We start from the raw sequence: 21,548 nt of genomic DNA, 5'->3' as shown, positions 1-21,548 counted from the left end.
AGTATTCTGAGCAATGCCAAACAATGCACAAATTTAAAACACGGAAATTTTATGAATTTTAGGTATTTTGACTGAGTTACCAAACGCACGAGGGATCTGCATGAATCCCAAGATTTGTAATCTCATTTGGAATTGTGAATTCTGCAACCAAACCCACCATAATCATTTTTTCTATGGTTACCGTAACCGTAAGATTTTAATTAGGATTTCTTTCTTATTTACTAAATCACCTATTATTCAAACCCTAATCATAATAATTATTTTGTGAGTGATCCAGGAAGATTGAGGCTAAACCGTAAGATGAATCAAAACAAAAATCTAGGTCAAACTCATTCCACAAGGTGTAGGCAAGTTTAGATAACTTATAATCTTCTGGTACTGAAGTTGATGGACAAAGTTAACGCACCAGAAAACTTGATTAAAATCTATAGGGGTTCGAGTGTAGAGTATGAAGTGTAGAGTATAGGCAACGATTCTTTTGGGTGAAGGTAAAGCGACGCAATACACGGAATCTATGGTTGTACCATCTCGTCAGCAAGTTTGGTAGGTTGTAACATCATGGACTCATAAAAACCAAATGATTATATTGCAAATGTGACTACCTACCATAACCTGATCAAAGATATTGGAAGATCTATTAAAAATATTTCAATTCAACCGGTCGATTAGTAGAAATTTACTAGGAAGAAAGAAATAGTCAACATGATCTTCGGTTGTGTATAAAAAAGAATCGTAAAAGAATAATTAGGTTGCGTTCTAATAACACAAAAAGGGAGTTGTATTTATGCGTTTAACCCAATTGAAAGTTGTATTTACATACAAACAAACGGTATTCTAATGCTTCAAAAAAATAATTAAAAAAAATAATCAAGCAGTGAGAAAAAAATTAAAATTTTGGGCCCTAACAATATGAAGCCCTAGGCAACAGCCTAGCTGGCATTGTCTATAAGACGGCTCTGCCTCCGCCTCTTTGATTACATTAAAATCAGAGAAGAGTTCTCAAAACCTTGATTGACAGAATAGATTAGGCAAATAGCAGGCAAACTTATTCTTTGCTGTCATAAATGAGCTGTTAAGTAACCATGAAAAGACCGAGCTGAACGGTCACGCCAGAAAACAAGAATTCCAATCAGAAACAGAAAAGCATTATTAAAATCAGAGAAATGAATAGCTTTTTGGAATTCGTATTCTTACATCGGTCACGCAAAACTTTTCAGAGAAACCGAGTGACGGAAGCAGCCATTCACACGCATATGTTGAAGCATCTTGATATCCGCTGTCAGCAGGATCATCATCTGCAAATTGAGCAAAAAATCATGGAGAGTCCATATCACAGGATGAATTGCTTTCAGTACAGAATGAACAAACATAACAACAATCGGTATTTACACTGCACCAGAGAAAGAATCTCAAACCTGAAACTTGTAAGAGTATCCTATGTGTAATAAACAGCTGCAAGAATCAGATGTAAGGAGCAAAGATTTTAGATCACAATTGCCTAAACCATTATCCTACAGCAGTGCAGCAAAGAAAGAAAAATGTATTTCACATTTTTATCGAATTATCTTATAGAAGGAAATACATAATGAGCCTGTATACTTCCCAAAACAAAATCTTATAATTTTATAAATATGACGGTCTTTACACAAAGCATAAAATTGATAAATTGACACCATTCAGGGATTCGATGTGTAAACATGTATAATTATCTGTACAGAACAACAGCAGAGCAAATTAATTATTCAGCAGCTATCACCTGCCAAACCGAGGGCATGTATTCGCGATAAGAATGATTCTGTGAACTTCTTGTAGTCCTGAAATCAGAGGCATCCTGTGGGGCCCTTCCAAAAGACCTATATGGCAATGTCTTGCTCAGTTAAATATACAATTCACAGAATCTTTTATACAAGAGAAATTACTGAGATCAAGTAAGAACTGAAAATTGTAGTGAAAACCATGCATGTGCACAACCCAATTCAAGATACATATAAGTGTCTCAGGAAATCACAATCTCACAATGTTGCACTGAGAAAAACAGAGTCTTAATACTAAAACGACTTAGTTTCAGAGTAAGCTCCAATACAACAACGATCATCTACTCAAGAAAAGAACATTAATTTCATCAGTGGCTCTTGCAAAATTCTGGATATTCCAGACTACAATGAAAAGCTTGTGCTTCTTCGAGGTGGATTCAAGGATGATTGGATAAGATGTGGAAAAAAGAAAACAAATCCGCATACCACAAATATGGGCAGTTATACTAATCAAAACATATTCGCTACACACCATGCAAAGGCACATTACAACTCCTCTTCAGAAAAACAGTTCAAATTTAATACTACGCACATATACCGAAGTATATGATTATAAAATCTTATTCCCTTCTTGACTTAACGTTTACAATAGAACATATAGTCAGGAACATCTGTGGATTTTAATTTTTTTTTTTTTTTGGAAGCATATATGGTATATCTAATCGTTCTAAAGCCAAGAAAATTCAGAGCTCTAGCCTCTAGGATCATTATAATAACACGGGTTACAAGAAGAAATTAATGTATACCGGTTAAGCTTAATGGAAAAGATTAAAGACTATCATAGATTCATAATCATGTGAAATATGTAAAGGAACGAACCAAAACTCTAAATTTTAACAATAGAGCTACTATAAGATGTTAAAATATTTCGTAACTTACCTTTTGAAATCACCACCCCCTAATATGGTTGCTTTGGTGGCTAGAAGAAGCATAGGTTGCACCAGTAGAAGCTTTTGGATTTCCTTAACAACAGTTTCTACCACACTTTGAAGAGACAAGCTTTTTCTGTCAAAAAAGAAAAGAAGGTAGATGATAAACTTGAGTATAATTTAGCAAATGAAATGATTCAATTGATTCCAGCAACTAGTTTTAATTTCAAAGATAGATAAGAGAGACAAATTAGCTTACACACTGGTCCTTCCAAAGCGAACTAAAATAGTAGGGGTTTTCCAATCTTGATCCTATCACATATACCATTATCCCTGCCTGACCTGCCTTAGTAGTCCCTAACACAAGAGCAATGACCACTTTTTTGTGTGGACAAGCACATTTCATCTAATATTTCCCCCTATTTCCTTCAATATATTACCGTAGGTTGTGAAAAGATTCTTCAATAGACTTGTGTTTGTTGCTACCTTTGTCGTTACAGTAATTAAGGATCTACCTTTATTTATTGAAAGATTTTGAATAAGTGCTTGTTAAGAATCTATCAGAGCCAGAATTGCCAAGAGGGCAAATGTTCAAGTATGTAGTGAAGAACTTGCTAGGTCTGGCATTATACCTAGCTAAACCTATAAACCTTTGATATATAAATCAGTATGGACCAACACTCTTTGAAGATTAGGTAATAAATGCAAAAGCATAGTCAAGAGACTCAAGCCTCTCATCAAACGCAAATTGCAGAGCACTTAGATGGACACAGAAAGTTGAATTGATTATAACACTATGCCTATGAGCTATCTGCGTAAGCAAGAAACTTTGACCTATTAACAGTGAGATATGGAAGAAGTAACTTCAATAATGGCATTCGGTAAAGCAAAGTAAAGAAATACTTAAAATATTTACTTTACCTGTTATCACCTCCCACTGGCAAGGGAGTGGAGGCTCGGTCTGCCCAATAAAAAGCACCAATGCTGGAAAGAAAAAAGATTATCTCAGTCACAGAACAAAAAATCAGCTCATACTGAGGCAGATGATGAATACAATCAGTATCAGAATGTTGACCTCTTTTGTGGCATTCAATTCCCTAGATCATGATATCCTAACTAGTTAAGCCCTAGAGAATAGAACAAGAAAAACATTGAGTCAATAGCTTTGAAATTTCAAATAATCCCAAGGCAATTCGTGATATGTGCAGTATAGTTAATCCTACAGAAAGAAGCAAACTAGGAGAAAACAGTTTGAGACATGATCCTCTAGCTACACAATGTTCTAAAGAAAAATCTCTGATGAATCTTCCAAACAACGTCGCCTACTTCGAAATTGAAACAAGTTTTCACATAGGTACAACAATCAACCAGATGGATGATAACACATCGCCTCAGAACAAAAAAAAAAGCATTAATGCTGGAAAGAGAAAAGATTTCTCTCAGTCACAGAACAAAAAATCAGCTCATACTGAGGCAGATGATGAACACAATCAGTATCAGAATGTTGACCTATTTTATGGCATTCAATTCCCTGGATCATGATATCCTAACTAGTTAAGCCCTAGAGAATAGAACAAGAAAAACATTGAGTCAATAGCTTTGAAATTAGAATAATCCCAAGGCAATTCGTGATATGTGCAGTATAGTTAATCCTACAGAAAGAAGCAGACTGGGAGAAAACATTTCGAGACATAATCCTCTAGCTACATAATGTTCTAAGGAAACATCTCTGATCGATTTTCCAAACGATGTCCCCTGCTTTGAAATTGATCCAAATTTTCACATAGGTACAACGATCAACCAGATGGATGATAACACATTTGAGGAGAAACGGATTTTCCATATCTCCCACTTAGACCTCCTTGGAAGCTAGATGCGGCTTAAAAATATCTAGTGTGTGAGTTTGAGATCTAGGAAAATGTTGGTGACATAGAAGAAAGAATAATATCCTTTAGATATGAGAAACACTACACAAAGCATGAGTACACTTGAAATGTTCGGGGAATTTATCCCTAGAGATTAATCCTTATTTACTTTCTAGGATTGTATTCAGCCTGGACCCAGCTCATGAGCATAACAAAGGCAGGTGTCAAAGGTATTTAAACTATGAGGGGAGTATTTAGTCTCTCAGTGCAAATTAAAAACTAGCAACACGTTGAGGAACTTACATGGCATCACCTCTCACAACGAACAAAAAAGGCAACTTTGCTGGAAAACAACTTTCCGAAACAAAATCATCCGCGCTTTTGACATCTAATGAATATGTTCCTTTTCTAGTTTCATGTTGCATGCTATTTCGTTCTAGGTTCTTTTTCCTACCGGAAGATAAAATCTATTCAAATTTTGTGTCACTTTTGCATCTGTAAAAAATAAAATATGCCAAGACATAGGAGCCAAGTTCAAAACAAAACTTGGAACCTAAAGAATAACATAGAACCATAATCACCGGTACATAGACATCAATGAGAAGCCAATATGAATAAAATATTAAAAATGATATGAATTTCAGGATTTGAAGGAAAACCTGTCGATCATTAAAAAATGAGCAGCAACACTTTTTCCTTTACTTTCCTTTTGAAGTCGATAGCGCAATGTCTAGAATAAAATGAACAAAAGTGCATGACGATCAATATTATCTATGCTGCTAATAATGGGATCATAATAGTATAATATCAGTGAAAAACACCACAGTCAAATGGAAGGCTCGTGGCATATTTCAGAAGAACATGTCTTCGAGGAAACTCTTACTTATCCTTCTATACTACCTTTCTGGATTACAGAATGTGATACTAAACCTCCATACCCACTCGCTTATAAGTTTGTACGAATAATCAGATATCCTGATCTATTTTGTTAAGATTCCTTCAAACACCTAACATTTATAAAAAGCTACAGCAGGCCATCTCCTCTAGATTTTCTCCGGTGGTTTACGAAGTTTGGTTACTAGTGAACAAGCTCAAGATTGTTCTAACTTTTATTCTAGGCTTCAGTTTGAATTTTTTTTAGCTTTTCTACATCAGTCTTTTGACATTCCAAGAGAAAATTCTTCCACAATGTCCTGCACCCTTGATAACGCATCAATTTTACACTCGGACTCCTCAATAGGTTAAACATAGCAATTAAACTTTCCGATCCAGCACACAATTTCATTTCAAATTAGTAAAGGGGAAGTACAAATAATGTGACGCAGATGCTTACCTTAAGAGTAGCCAAAAACTCAAAACTATTGTAACAACGAACGTATAAGAAGCGTTTCATGCAAGCTAGAAATAACTCCTCATCGTAATTAGCTGTTTGGTCCTTCGTGTCATCATGCTCTTGCGGATTCTCATTCATCTCCGTACTGATTTTGTTACTTGGTCCTAAACATAGTGCACGGGAAATTTATACTAAACTTAGTAAGCTTAAGAAGATTGTTAGTTTCTTACAACTATCTCCTGTTATTCTAATATGTAAATAATTACCAGATCTAAAGAAAAGAATATTTGCTGCGAAAAGGAAACACAATTGCTTTTCATTGAAACAAATAGTTTCCACTTTCCACACTCATAGAAAGCCACAACTCACACTTATGAGGTGCAATTCTATCATTTGCTGAAATGCAACAGCATTGAGTGAAGCAGTCATTTTAGCATTGAAAATGGGCCTATTCAAACACTTGAGCTATTCAGCAGTAACACACACATCCTCGTATATCTAAACAATTCCATGTAGTCGACTAATAACCAGAACTCACTAAAGATGTGTGATAGCAACCTAACACTTTGTCTAGACGCTTTTCATTTTCAATTAAAACTAGTCCTTAATAACAGCAATCCCACAGGTTGGCGAAAAAGCTGTTTCCTAATCATTACATTACCTAACATAAATAAAAAGTTCATGAACCAGGGCGGGGCTTCAACAAGTGAAATAAGACAAACAAAAACAAGTATGCCAATACATGGAGTACTGTAACTTACTATTAGCTGACAAAATGTGGTGCCTTAGTAACTGCGCGAGACGTTCAACATCAAACCGACAATCCAAGTCGAAATACAGTACTTTACGCTCCAGGCCACCATAATGTACACCTTTCCACTCCTTTGGAAGAATAGAAGTAATTGCAGCCTATTAAACCATAAAAAAAAATCAATCCAATTAAACAAAAACCGATACGCTAAACAAATTGAACACAAAAGAACCTTAATTAAGATTCTACCATACTAATTTTGAGCTCCATTAAAGTTGAAAAAAATAAGAACCTGCATTAAGATTTGGGTTTTGGCAGAAGGAGACGGACCAACAATCTCAACCACATTACCAACTCGCAGCGGAACACGATGTATAGGAGGAATTAGTAAGAATGGACGTTCTGTTAAAACCCTATATAACATTTCTTTGGCACTCTCATCGCCATTAATCCACTCTGCCGGTGTCGCCATCCCGGAGAATTTACTCTTCTCAGTGTTCTCCCTCCTTGTTCTGCCTTCCCGGAGAATTTTGGGAATACCAATTGGACCAATCTACCCTGCCTGTTTTTAAGGGTTCGGAAAAAGAAGACTTATTTTACCAATATACCCTTCACTTTTTTGACGGGGATAAAAATAGAGAGACTGGGTCTCACCGACTTGACTACCAGGGGTTTCAAATTCTGTCTCTACTCTCTACTAAAACCCCTCTTCTTCTTCGTTTAAGATCTCTTTCGCAAGTGTGACCTAAATTTCTAGGGTTTGAAGTAGCGATGGATGATAGTTTGTATGATGAGTTCGGGAACTACATTGGACCAGAAATCGAATCTGATAGAGAATCAGATGGAGAAGGAGAAGATGATGAAGATCTTACTGATAAACCCTCGGAAGTAGAACAAGCTGATTCTGATGATGAAGACAATAGAGATGCTTCTAATGGTTGGATTACAGCTTCTAATGATGTTGATATGGAAAACCAGATTGTACTCGCTGAAGATAAAAAGTATTATCCGACTGCGGAAGAAGTTTATGGTGAAGATGTTGAAACCCTAGTTATGGATGAAGATGAACAACCACTTGAAATGCCAATTGTTAAACCAGTTAGGAATATTAAGTTTGAAGTTGGTGTTAAAGATTCTTCTACTTATGTTTCGACTCAATTTCTATTAGGTTTAACGTCTAATCCGTCATTAGTTAGGAATGTTGCTCTTGTTGGTCATATTCAACATGGTAAAACTGTTTTTATGGATATGTTGGTGGAACAAACACATCATATTTCGACTTTTGATTCTAATAGTGAGAAACATATGAGGTATACTGATACTAGGATTGATGAACAAGAGAGAAGGATTTCGATTAAAGCTGTACCTATGTCACTTGTTCTTGAGGATAGTAAAGCCAAGTCTTACTTGTGTAATATTATGGATACTCCTGGTCATGTTAATTTCTCTGATGAAATGACTGCTGCTCTTAGACTTGCTGATGGAGCTGTCTTAATTGTTGATGCTGCTGAAGGAGTTATGGTAAGTGGTTTGTCTTGATTTTTGTTTTTTTTGATACTTTGCTTCAATGCTTTTGGGGAGGTTTCAAGATTTTATTGCTTTCTTGAATTATGGTGTGTTTATTCTCTTATTTGTGACTGAATCAAGCAGAACAGTTCCTCATTGATTTACTAAATAGAGATTATGCACCAGTGCTAGTATCCGAGCATTTGAATTAGCGAACTTAGATATGGAACCATTGGTATTTCCAAAACAGAAAGTACGCAGAAAAACTTAATCATCATATTCCTTAGTGAAGCCATAAGTAAGCTTAATAAAGAGTTACTTTATACATAATTGTTGCACTAAAACACGGAAAGAAACAACACTTTATTACATGCATCATCACAAGGCTAATCATATAGGTCTAATGTAGTGAGCACTAGGTGAAATGTCACTTGTTGAGGCGATTATGATTCTTATAGGGAAGACTATTGAATGTACTTCCAAATTTTGAAGTTGTTATAACCGTTGTTTATGTTTTTTAGAAAGAGCAGACGATTTGTTTATTGTACTTTCTTTCGTATCATTTCTGTCTTTGGCAGAAATCACTCTTTTGATCCTTTATATAATGAGGTAGGATCTGCACACTCTTTTTTAAACATCAATCCGTGTGGCCTTTTTCGCTCCACATGGACATAGTAGTAAGGTACTTACTTTGTCAAAATGTATGGGATGCATGTTTTGTTGGCCAAGTAGGCAGTCACATGATAGCCATGTTGGCGGGTATCATTTATGTGGTCTGTCTATATTGCGAACGGTTAGTAGGTTAAATATTAGTTGATCATAGTGGGCATGCGATTTTGTTTAGTTTCCTGAATGTAATTTCTCTGCTTTATTTTCGTATGTAGGCAAACACAGAGAGGGCTATACGTCATGCAATCCAAGATAGGCTTCCTATTGTTCTCGTTATCAATAAGGTACATATTTTGGTTTTTATGTATTAAAATGCCTAATATTTTGTTGAATTGTAATTTTTACTGATCTTGAGTCATCTTAACCCCTTTGCAAGGTTGATAGGCTTATAACTGAACTTAAACTGCCCCCAAATGATGCTTACCACAAATTGAAAAATATATTAGAAGTGGTCAATAACCACATCACTACGGTCTCGTCAACTGCTGGAGGTGTGCAGACCCTTGATCCGTCAGCTGGTAATGTTTGTTTTGCAAGTGGAAGCGCTGGTTGGTCCTTCACTCTGCAATCGTTTGCCAAGTTGTATGTTAAGCTACATGGGATTCCATTTGATGCTTCAAAATTTGCATCACGACTCTGGGGAGATAGGTATTATCATCCTGATACAAGGGTTTTCGAGCGGAAACCTCCTGCTAAAGGGGGAGATAGGTCATTTGTGCAGTTCATCCTTGAACCTCTTTACAAAATATATAGCCAAGTAATTGGAGAGCACAAGAAGAGTGTGGAGGCAACTCTTGAGGAACTGGGTGTTAAGCTTCCAAATGCTGCATACAGGTTGAATGTTAGGCCTTTGCTGAGACTGGCTTGTAGCTCAGTTTTTGGATCTGCCACAGGTTTTACTGATATGCTAGTTCAACACATCCCTTCTGCTAAGGAAGCTGCAGCGAGGAAAGTAGAGCATATATATAGTGGGCCTCGGGATTCATCGGTTTTTGACTCAATGGAGAGTTGTGATCCATCTGGACCTCTAATGGTTAATGTGACCAAACTTTACCCTAAATCAGATTGCAGTGTCTTTGATGTTCTCGGTAGAGTTTACAGTGGTGAAATTCAGACTGGACAGACTGTGCGTGTACTGGGAGAAGGTTATTCTCCAGATGATGAAGAGGATATGACTGTAAAAGAAATAACGAAGTTGTGGGTTTATCAAGCTCGTTATCGGATACCTGTAAGCAAAGCTCCTGCTGGTTCGTGGGTACTCATTGAAGGTGTTGATGCTTCGATTATGAAGACTGCAACCCTTTGCCATGCGGATTATGATGAAGATATATATATATTTAGGCCTCTCAGATTCAATACCCTTCCTGTGGTTAAGACAGCCACGGAGCCTCTGAACCCTAGTGAGTTGCCCAAAATGGTGGAAGGTCTTAGAAAGATCAGCAAAAGCTATCCTCTCGCCATCACTAAAGTTGAAGAGTCCGGTGAGCATACTATATTAGGTACTGGGGAGTTATATTTGGATTGCATTATGAAGGACCTTAGGGAGCTCTATTCTGAAGTGGAAGTCAAGGTATGCTTGCTCAACTTCCTATACATTTCCTTGTTGTTTATGAAAGAAATGTTGCGTTCATTCTACTTTTAGGAATTACTTCTTGTGGTTTCACATCTAATTGGTGGTGTGCAGGTAGCAGATCCTGTCGTTTCATTCTGCGAGACAGTGGTGGAGTCCTCTTCGATGAAATGTTTCGCTGAAACACCCAACAAAAAGAACAAGATAACCATGGTAGCCACTCTCTCCACCCCCCCTCTTGGTACACTTATCATGATTCAGATCGACATATATACTCTACAGCTGTGTAACATTTGCCTATTTTGTTCTTAGATTGCTGAGCCACTAGAGAAAGGATTGGCAGAGGATATTGAAAATGGTGTTGTAAGCATTGATTGGCCTCGGAAGAGACTTACCAATTTCTTCATGTCAAATAATTATAGCTGGGATATTCTTGCAGCAAGAGGTGTTTGGGCTTTTGGGCCAGATAAGCAGGTAATGTGGATGTTATAGTCTCTATTTTGTCATAGAACACAGCTAATTTCAACCTGTAATTCTAGTTATTTATAATGTACTGTGTGCACTTGCACCAATTTTGGAGGATTTAGTCTGGTTTACCAACTACATCCAAATTTGTGCTGATATTCTGACCTTTGTTTATATGTTCTGTGATTGACATTATTTCTGTAGGGACCCAACATCCTCTTAGATGATTGCCTTCCCAGTGAAGTTGATAAGAACTTGTTGAATGCTGTCAAAGATTCCATTGTTCAAGGGTAAAATACTTTGCACCAAGTTTCCTTCAGGATGAACCTTTTTGTCATTATTAATAATGTCTACATGTTTTTATCTACAGGTTCCAATGGGGAGCACGTGAGGGACCTCTCTGTGACGAACCTATCAGAAATGTGAAGTTCAAGATTGTTGATGCTAAGATTGCTCCTGAACCCTTACATCGAGGCACTGGTCAGATTATTCCAACAGCTCGACGGGTTGCATATTCAGCTTTCCTCATGGCAACCCCACGTCTTATGGAACCTGTATACTATGTTGAGGTAACGATTGGTTATTTTGGGAACTTTCCAAAGAAAAATAAAAATAAGAATATAAATAATTGGGCCGATCAGAAAAATAAAATAATTGGTGAAATCCTATCAATCATTTTGAACCGTTTCTTTATAAAATCCTTTTCTTAACCATTTCTGCACGAACTTGTTGTACTGTTTCAGATACAAACCCCAATAGATTGTGTATCTGCCATCTACACAGTGTTGTCTCGTCGACGTGGTCATGTTACGGCTGATGTTCCTCAGCCTGGTACGCCAGCTTATATTGTAAAGGTCGGTTATAAAACTCTACTGTTTTGTTTGCTTGTAAACCGTTCTTTCTATCTTGGGTTATCCGTTTTCTTTTCTTCTCATATAAATGCATCCATTAAAGTTGTTTCACAAGTGTCCGTATTTTGATCCATCTCTCTTTATATTTTCTAGGCATTTCTGCCAGTAATTGAGTCCTTCGGATTCGAGACTGACTTGAGGTACCACACTCAAGGTCAGGCTTTCTGTCTCTCTGTCTTCGATCACTGGGCTATAGTACCTGGTGATCCCCTTGACAAAAGTATTGTGCTTAGACCTCTTGAGCCGGCACCCATTCAGCACCTTGCTCGGGAGTTCATGGTGAAGACAAGGCGTCGGAAGGTATGCTATCTTCTATTCTATCTGAGAGTATTTCGTTGCATTGTCTATAAAGGTCTTGATTTGAACCATGAAACTGAATTTATCATTTTCATGTCAGTGTTCATCGTTGGCTGAAATAATTATGTCTGTAATTGTAGATTGATAATAAATTGTTTTAAAAACAGCATTTAGTTTTTCATTGAAATTATTAACTGAACATTTAGTATTTGTGCCCTCTCACTGGAATAACCATCATTAACATTATCAAGAAACCTATTAGGTTAGGGTGTCCTCTTCGCAGGATAGCACTTAATTGGGAATTTCATTTCTTTCTTTTGGCAGGGAATGAGCGAGGATGTCAGCATCAACAAGTTCTTTGACGAAGCCATGGTGGTGGAGCTCGCTCAGCAGGCAGCTGATCTTCATCTGCAAATGTTGTGAGGTTGTACTCAACGTACATTTTAGAGGACGCCTAGTTGTTTTTTTCCTTGGCTTGTGGAAATTGTTTTAGCAGATTTCAGAGGAAAGAATGAGAAGGAGAACTTTGATCAAGCCTTGTAGCTGTTAGTTTTGTAATAACTGTGTTTTGTGCACCTTATCCTCGTGAATTGTCTTGTAAAACTGAACAGATCATATTGGCTTAAAGGTTACTATTACATTTTGATGAATTGTTGGACCACATTTATCATTTGTACTATAATTGGATTATGGTGATGATAGTTTAGTTAGTAAGTATTTCTCTAACCAGTGGGACTAATGATGATTTTCTTGCACAACTTTCTTTTATGGTATCTTTCTTTGGTAACCTTACCGAAATTGAGACGTCGGATGAAAATGCGGATTTTTGAAGAGTGTTCGCTTGTTTTATTTCTTTTCCTTTAGGATTTGTTGAGTTCAAGGATACTAGGCAGCGTGTTGGTTTGGGAGAATAGGAAGAGAAATAATCAGATTAAAAGGTAATATGATTCCAATAATAGGATTGCAGGGATCCATTGAGTGGAAATTTGGTGTTCGTTTCGGTTTTTCTAACAAAAAATTCAAGACGTGACTTTAACAGCGGGGATGAATTGGGGGCCCTGAAATAGTAATTAGGACCCCTAGCTACAGGACAAAAAAGGTCATGCAATAGTAATTGGGAGTTATCCCTTATCCCATTTTTTTAGAAATGGCTAAATTACCCCTGGATTATTAGTGTTAATTGAGTGTTGATTAGTTGTTAATTAAGTTGGGTAGATTAAAATCAGATTTAGGGATAAAAATTTGATAAAAGAAAAATTGTGTTTTTGTGTTGTGGAGAAGAAGAAGTTGAGTTTTGGGGGGAAACTTAGGGTTATTTGAAATGAGTGATTCTAGTGGAGGAAATGATGTTGGAGAAGCTTCAAACAACAACAATGATCGCGTTGATGGCAAGATTGTCTCAACTAATCATATGGATTGGATGTTTGAGGAGGAGATGTTGATAGAGGAAGTTATGAACAATGGTGCAAATGAAGATCCCATTGCTCAAAATGAAGGAACCAACACTCCAAATGAGGAACCCCAAGCTCTAAACAATCAGGTAAACTTCCTATACTCTTCAAATCGCATGGATGGTGCTCCAAGTGGTCGATTCATGGTCACTATGCAACAGCTCAGGGTGAGGGTCGTTAGGTCGTGAGTATAATTAACTAACGACCCTGTAGAGTCGTCAATGAATTGGCACCAAAATAAACGACTCCATTGTTCAGTTATGAAAAATCGTTAATGAGGTTCCTAAAAGATGACGACTCTATCTTTTAGGTCATATAGAGTCGTTAACTCATATATTCAGAACCGAACGACCAAAAAACCTTTTACTCTCTGTAGCTATCACTCTAAGGGTCGTCAGTTAAGCATTACTATATACGGACGACCCTTTCATATTAAATGAGAGTCGTTTTTTTATACATCTCTAATATTGACGACTCAAACTGTTTTTTTTTATTAAAGAAGGATAAAATAGGTATTTCACCCTCATTTTTGGAAGACCCATATAATTTTGGGTGGGGGTACAAAATTTTCATGGCCCCCAATTCAGCCTTGCCTCCAATAAATTTGAAAAAATAACTTTGGGTTATTTCTTTAATCTCCTCAAATAACTTTGACTATTTCTTAGGGTTTACGATTGATTCTTAAACCCAACTGGCTGGATCAAATCTGGATCGAACGGTTATTTCTAAGTAGGAATTACTAGTAGGCACTATTATAGTGGTTTTAGTAGAGCTTTTTTGAAGATCTCTTTGAAGATTTACAGGTATGTTTTGTACTATCTCTTTCTGCTGATGTTGTTTGTTTTTTTTTCAACTGAACCTGTGAAGATCAGATCGCTTTGATTACGGTTTCACTTTCTTGTTTATGTTTTTGTTTATTTTTTAGGTTTATTTTTGTTTTGGTTTGTTTTTTAGGAATCTTGATCGTAATTATTCAATTTTTTGGTTAGATTATGATGTTTTTAACATATTTGAACTTTCGATTTGATTGTCTTGTTGTTTATTTTATCCAACAGTACATATATTTCATACTGATACAAATTGCTTTTGATTCTATTTTATTCTTAGTTTTATCACTTGTTGTTGTTTGATCCATAAGTACATATCTTCGTTACTGAAATAAGACTCTCTCAATTCTGTTTTTTGGTAGATTCTATATATACGGTTGTTTTTTAGTTCATGAATCAGCAGGACATATGTGGCATACTGATACTAACTGCTTTTGATTCTGTTTTATTTCTTAGTTTTACCACTTGTTGAGATTTTGTCAACAAGTGGTAAAACTTCCAGTTCATGAATCAGCAGGAAATATGTGACCGAATAACATTGTTGAGATTTTGTCAGAACTTCCAGACAACCGTTGCAAGTCACACTTAAGGGTATTAATCTCTTTTTCCTTCAAAGACAGAGTTCTGGTGAATTCATCATTAAGACAATCAATCTCAAGATTTTTCACCCGAAGTGATGATTCAAGTTTCTCCAACGAAGACTTTAGTCGGATATTTTATTGGTGAATTTCTCCATACTTATCCAAGAATTCAAAAATCTCAGTGTCAGACTCAAACTCTGAATCAGAATTTGAGTAGGAAGAAGTTTAAGCTGCGAGAGCTAAAAGTTCATTGCAAATATTGGAAGTATGCGCGATTTTGACAACCTGAGATGACGTTTCTTGTATTGAATCATCTGAAGCAATAACCAGAGAGAGACTTTTCTCACATATTTTGTTTTTTATTACAATATCCTTGATCTTTTGTGTAATCAGTGATTTATCAAAATCAACATTATAGGAACAACATTCATCAGCCCAAGACAAGTTAGAAGATTCACTTGTGTTGGTCACGGCTTTGAACGCAGATGTTCTGACTGTGTTTTGATCAAGAATTTTTAACTTTCCAACAAGAGTATTTCTGGAAAGTGTATCAAGGCTATTTCCTTCAACTATAGCATGTTTCTTAGAATCGTATCTATATGGCAATGATCTGAGAATTTTCACCACAGTGTCCTTTTCAGAAATAGTCTTACTCAACGCAAAAGATGCATTAACAATTTCAGACACTTTGTAATTAAACTCATCAAATGAATCTTCACCTTTCATATGAAGGTTTTCCCAATCACAGGTATTCCCTTCAAATACGGTTTCTAAGATATCCCAAGCATCTTTAGACCGAGCGCACGTAGTCACATGGTGCTGAAGATCTGGGGTAATGGCATGGATGATTGCATGCAATCCATCAGAATTCTGCTTTGCAGCAAGAATCTTGATATCATCATAATCACCGACATCTTTTGGAACAGTTACGGTGCGTATTTTAACAACCGGAGGACATATCCATTAACAACGTAAACCCATGATTGAAAATCACGCGCTTGAAGAACGGCACGCATAACAATTTTCCACCACAAGTAATTCGAGCCATCGAAGACTGGCGGTACGTTTATAGAGATAACACTTTTTTCCATAGAGTCAGATCGCTACAAACACAGACTTATAAGGTCTTAAACCTGTTTGCCTGCTCTGATACCAATTGAAAAGCGGGGGTCTAACAACCATACCCAATATCTCCAATATACTTTCAAGAGAATCGACTAGACATTCAGACTCAATCTTAAGAAAAGTATATCAAACAGTTATATATAAATTTCTCAATTCAATCCGCAATCAAACAAATAGGAATTTGCGATCCCGATTTAATATAAGAAATAACTTGGACGTTATCAAAAACCAATATCCAAATGTCAATCAATTTAATCAACAACCAAAGGTTGGATTCACAATTGATTGAACTTACCCACAACCTGTGATATTTCAATTATATAAACAAATATAATACAGAAGAGAAAAAACACAGACACCAAAAGTTTTGTTAATGAGGAAACCGAAAATGCAGAAAACCCCCGGGACCTAGTCCAGATTTTAACACCATACTGTATTAAACCGCTACAGACACTATCCTACTCCAAGTTAACTTCGGACTGGAATGTAGTTGAGCCCTAACCAGCCTCACACTGATCAAGGTACAATTGCGCACCTTACGTCTCTGAATCCCAGTAGGATTCTATGCACTTGATTCCCTTAGCTGATCTCACTCACAACTAAGAGTTGCTACGATCCAAAGTCGAAGACTTGATAAACCAGTCTGTCTCACACATAAAAGTCTATTGAATAGATATATTTGTCTCCCACAGATAAACCTATGAGTTTTGTTCCGTCTTTTGATAAATCAAGGTGAACATGAACCAATTGATATACCGGACTTATATTCCCGAAGAACAGCCTTGAAATATCAATCACCTCGCAATAATCTTAATCGTATGGTAGCGAAACAAGATATTGTGGAATCACAAATGATGAGACGAAGATTTTTGTGACTATTTTTTATCTTGCCTATCGGAGATTAAATCTCGAGAAAATCTTAGAGAAGATAGTACTTAATCACGATAGAAAACAACAAGATCAGAACACGCAACTACAGAGAAAATAGTTGGGTCTGGCTTCACAATCCCAGTGAAGTCTTCAAGTATTTAACATACAATTTTGGAAAAACCTAAGGCTAAAGGAGAATCGACTCTAGTCGCAACTAGTATCACATAGGAGGTGTGAAGATTATATTTACCAGTTGCTAGAGTTCTCCTTTATATAGTCTCAAAATCAGGGTTTGCAATCAATGCTACCTTGGTAAAAAAGCATTCAATATTCACCGTTAGATGAAAACCTGATTAGACTCAAGGTAATATCTTTCAATCGTTAGATCGAACTTTGCTTGTTACACACAAATGTAAAGTGACTTCATTTAGATATGACTAACCGTACCTAAACGTGTACACATTTGTTGGCTCAACAATAGTAAACCGAAGTTAGCCATATGAACACTTTCATATCAACCTCATTCATCTCAACCATAACTAGTTCAAATGACTCAAATGAAACTAGTTCTAGAGTTGTTCAATTGTTTATATTCTCATAGAAGTATACAAGACACAATTGAAGCAAAATCAATTTTTATTCACTCGAATCAAGTCATGAACATTATATCCACGGTTTGCAAAAGATTGCATTCCTTATTATATAAATGTATTAGTTCATGAACAAATCGATTTTAGAACATCATCCACTCAAGTATGCAAACGGGTACGCATACCTTAGTGGACGAACTAAGTTTGGGTTTTCCAGTATGCGAACGGGTATACATACCACCACACTTAGCAGAAATTCTCGGACCTGAACCTCACGCCAGTACGCGTACCGGTATGCGTACAAGGTTCCCAGACTTTCACAAACCAACCAGTATGTATACGGGTATGCATACCATGGTTCCCGGACATGGACTACATATATGCAAGTACGCATACTATGCTTATATCCATTGTTCTAAACTCTTATTTCAACCATTGAAACATTCTTGGAAGACGAAAATAGTTGTCTCACACAAACTATTAGCTTCAAAGAAATTTTCAAGTGATTGAATAATCAATACGAAACATTCCGAGTCTATGTCAAATGACCGTCTCACACAAATCATGTAAGATGTTACAAGGCGATTTTCACATGATCATCTTTTGACTTTCGTCAAGAATATAAGATGAACTTGGTTAAAGCGAAAGCTTACCAACATATATTTCGAGAAATATGTAAGCGAGTTAAACTCATCTCGAAATATCAAATGTGCATAATTGAAGTTTATATAGCTATACGACTTTTGTCTCAAATAGGAGATAAAGTAGATAGACTTTTGAGTGATAGATGAGTTCAAGTCTCCACATACCTTTTGTTGATGAAATTCCACAAGCTCCCCTTAGTAGTTTTTCGTCTTCAATCGATGAACGCCGTGAAGTCTAATGCTCAACTACACTTTCTATCTTAATTCGAGACTTAGCTACAAGTAGACTAGAAATCAAGACTTATAGTTTTGGCAACTAAACTTGACAAACAAGCTTGAGATAGCAACGCTTACGAGTTCGACCAAGCACTGGTCTAACATGTACTGCATACTCATATGCCTAAAACACCCAAAATCACATGTGAAAGCATAATAATGGTTACTATTTAGTATGTGAGTTATGTACGTTATGTTCATAGTGCTTAAATCCAATGAAAGCATAAAAAAACTTATTTCATAAGTACTAGACATATGTACTGGTGGATCATTATCTCATCAACCAAAAATAATAAACAAGATAAAGATTTTTTGAGTATATAAACAACATAGTGATTTATTATCTCGGTATTGTATATATGTACTGGTGGATCTACGTGTTAGAAAATAATTAAAAACACCGCGTGTCACTTTGATTGTTATTCAACAGTTTTTGAGTTATGTACTCGCAAATCTATGTGCCAGAAACACAAACTCAAACCACATGTCGCTTTCGATGATTTTCATCAGTTTTTGTGTTATGCATTTAAACAGTCAAAAACTAAAAAAAAAAAAAACATCTCATATGCAGTGATGTATCATATTGATAAAATAAACTAGGTTTTTTCAGTACAACATATATGTACTTCTGATTCATACCTTTTTCTGCTACTGATTTCAGTACTATTTTTTTGTTTTTGCTTGCTTATTTGGTTTTTGGTGTTGGTGATTCTTCATAATCATGTTCTTCTTATATGGGAGCAGTACTATCTTCGTAGATCTAAAAAACATTCTTGATTCAATTTGGAAAATCGAAATCTAGGGTTAGATTTTTGAGTTTTCGTTTCTCATAAATCAGAATCTAGGTTGATGGTTTGTGATTCCCTTATTGAATCACAATAGTTTCTCTTATAACAGAGAAGATAAAGGAAAAACGAAGAGAGACGAAGATAGAAGGTTTTTTGCTAATCAGTGGGTTCGAACTTCAAATAGAGAGAAGACGTTCACACATATCACGGAGGGTCAACCGAGTCTTTTCCATCTTGTGGACCTAAGAATAATACTAATTGCCGGTTGGACCCAGGAATAAATAGTGAAAACTACGGTAAGACCCATTCTCCCAGATTTTTCCACTGAGAAATCCACGGACAGAAAACTTCAGGCGCGCACCCATTTTAGGGGAAAAAATTGTTTACAAACCCATATTTTCGGAAATTATGCTTTAGTGGGTTTTTGTCTTCGTTTTTATTTATTTTTTTAGTTTTCAAGCAGGGATTCGATTTTGTTTTAAGAAGAAATGATGTTGATGCAGTTAATTCGAGAAAACTAAGAAGAACAGGGATGAAGAAAGGGGATCTGTTGAGAAGAAAATGAAGATTGAGAGGTTGATGCTCATTGATGCTCGTTGATGCTGCTGAGATCGGAAAAAATAAATTGATTATGTTGGTGGAAGTTATGGTTTCAGAAAATTATGAATTTGAAGTGGTTTTGATGTTGATTCGAAGGGTTTTAGGTTGTTTAAGGTGCTGATGATCATGGGTATGTGTTGGAATTAAGTTACAGTGAGAGGAATTCGAGAATTTGAGTCAACAAAGTTGCGTTTGAGCAGATGGGTGTTTATCAGAGAAAAGAAGTTAGGGTTCGATTGAATGGTTGTAGATGATGGTAGTTGAGGATTGAATTCTAGGGTTTTAGTTGAGAATCTCTGGCAGTTTTAATGAAATGGGTTTGTGGAAGATGTTGGTGCTGTGTAAACAGAGAGAAGAAGATGGAAGAAATGTTGTTTAGGAAACGTGTTAATGCAATGATATGCCTGGTACAAGATTTACAAGGGATTGTTGAAATCTTTGAATGAATGGATTATGTGTATGCTAGCTTGTGTTGAATTCAACATTGCAGAGAAGTGGCTGAGTTATGGTGTTTGAGCTGGTGATGGTGCAATGCAGAATGGGTCTGATGATGGTATTTAGATGCTGTTGAAGGTGCAGTGATGGTGTTGCTACTGATACAAATAATGTGAATTTGCAGATACAGAGGTCCTGGTGGTGCGGTGGAAGAGATGATGGTTGAGTTACAAGGGTTAGTGGCTGAGTCTGAATGATGTTGATCACAGAGAATAAGACCTAGATGAATGTTAGGTCTTTGTTATCGAAGAGATGATGGTTGAGTTACAAGACCTAGATGCATAAACTTTTATGCATCGAAAAAATGGATGCATAACACATTATCTGGCATCTTTGTTATTTTGTGCGAAATCGAAAATCGATGCATAATGCATCATGCAGCCGAGAAAATGGATGCGTAACCTGATATCCATCCAAAATACGGCTGCATAATGCATTATGCATCGAGAAAATTGTTGCATAATCTTTTATGCATCGAGAAAATGGATGCATAACCTGATATGCATCATTTAAATATGGCTGCATAACGCATTATGCATCAATTTTTTCTGTACGAACTAAAATCAACCAAAACAATGGCTACATAACTTGTTATGCAGTCGGAAAAATGGTTGCATAGTTCGTTATGCGTCTGGATAATGTGTTATGCATCTTTTTTGGAGGCTACATAATGAATATGCAGTCAGTTTTCGATTTTTTTTTCCTAAAACGATGATCACCTCCGATTTTTTCGTGAAAAACAAAAATTTGATATTGTTATTTGTACTCGTTGCGTCGCTCTCTTTAAAAGATTTCCAACGATATAAAATTTGTAAATTTCCAAGGCGTGGATTTTTAGATATGTTGTATCCAAATTGCGTTGTCAATTATACCCCTGATGCATAACCCGTCATGCGGATGCATAATCCGTCTTGCAGACATTTTTAATAATTCCATATAATTATGGGTGTCACGGAAATAATTATGGGTGTCACAGTACCCAAAATTAATTGTGAGCCTGACAATGAAAATATTTTTTTTTGAATCTCCCCCTAATTTCACCAAATAAATAACTATACATGCCTAGGACCAAAGAATAAATTCTAATCAAACCGACAACCCAAATCGAATTACAGTCCTTGGCGGAAAGAGAGACCACCGAGGAGGGACTAGTAAGAATTTGCTGGTGTCCGCATCCTAACACCGAACGCTCTAGTTTGGTCTTCGGCCCGGCTTCCTGGTTTTCTAGAAAATTCTGGTAATCCTGAACCT

The 21,548-nt window shown here is 36.3% G+C and overlaps 2 protein-coding genes across 4 annotated transcripts; one reads left to right on the top strand and one right to left on the bottom strand.

Annotated features, from left to right (window-relative positions):
* Nucleotides 1-733: 733 nt before the first annotated feature.
* On the bottom strand, nucleotides 734-7,159 carry LOC113283216 (DNA repair protein XRCC2 homolog). Of its 3 annotated transcripts, none has more exons than XM_026532402.1 (10): nucleotides 6,925-7,159; nucleotides 6,643-6,790; nucleotides 5,882-6,045; nucleotides 5,208-5,278; nucleotides 3,605-3,667; nucleotides 2,694-2,819; nucleotides 1,757-1,853; nucleotides 1,416-1,452; nucleotides 1,195-1,295; nucleotides 734-1,096 (listed from the first exon to the last, which is right to left on the bottom strand). In XM_026532402.1, exons 1-10 carry the CDS (start codon nucleotides 7,102-7,104, stop codon nucleotides 1,073-1,075), a joined length of 1,011 nt encoding a protein of 336 aa, XP_026388187.1. In that variant the 5' UTR covers nucleotides 7,105-7,159; the 3' UTR covers nucleotides 734-1,072. The 3 variants fall into 3 exon arrangements, with proteins under 3 accessions (XP_026388187.1, XP_026388185.1, XP_026388186.1); XM_026532400.1 differs by having other exon boundaries at nucleotides 845-1,096; nucleotides 1,416-1,511; XM_026532401.1 differs by having other exon boundaries at nucleotides 960-1,295.
* Nucleotides 7,160-7,309: 150 nt separating this feature from the next.
* LOC113283215 (110 kDa U5 small nuclear ribonucleoprotein component CLO) lies at nucleotides 7,310-12,713 on the top strand. The gene is made up of 10 exons (XM_026532399.1): nucleotides 7,310-8,153; nucleotides 9,023-9,091; nucleotides 9,184-10,377; nucleotides 10,492-10,590; nucleotides 10,690-10,851; nucleotides 11,047-11,132; nucleotides 11,213-11,411; nucleotides 11,586-11,696; nucleotides 11,847-12,053; nucleotides 12,375-12,713. Exons 1-10 carry the CDS (start codon nucleotides 7,404-7,406, stop codon nucleotides 12,471-12,473), a joined length of 2,976 nt encoding a protein of 991 aa, XP_026388184.1. The 5' UTR covers nucleotides 7,310-7,403; the 3' UTR covers nucleotides 12,474-12,713.
* The last annotated feature ends 8,835 nt before the right edge of the window (nucleotides 12,714-21,548 follow it).

Source organism: Papaver somniferum, chromosome 5 (genome assembly GCF_003573695.1).
Source record: "Papaver somniferum cultivar HN1 chromosome 5, ASM357369v1, whole genome shotgun sequence".
NCBI classification, from domain to species: domain Eukaryota; kingdom Viridiplantae; phylum Streptophyta; class Magnoliopsida; order Ranunculales; family Papaveraceae; genus Papaver; species Papaver somniferum.
Note: the sequence above shows the minus strand (reverse complement) of the source record. Positions and strands in the feature narration are given on the sequence as shown.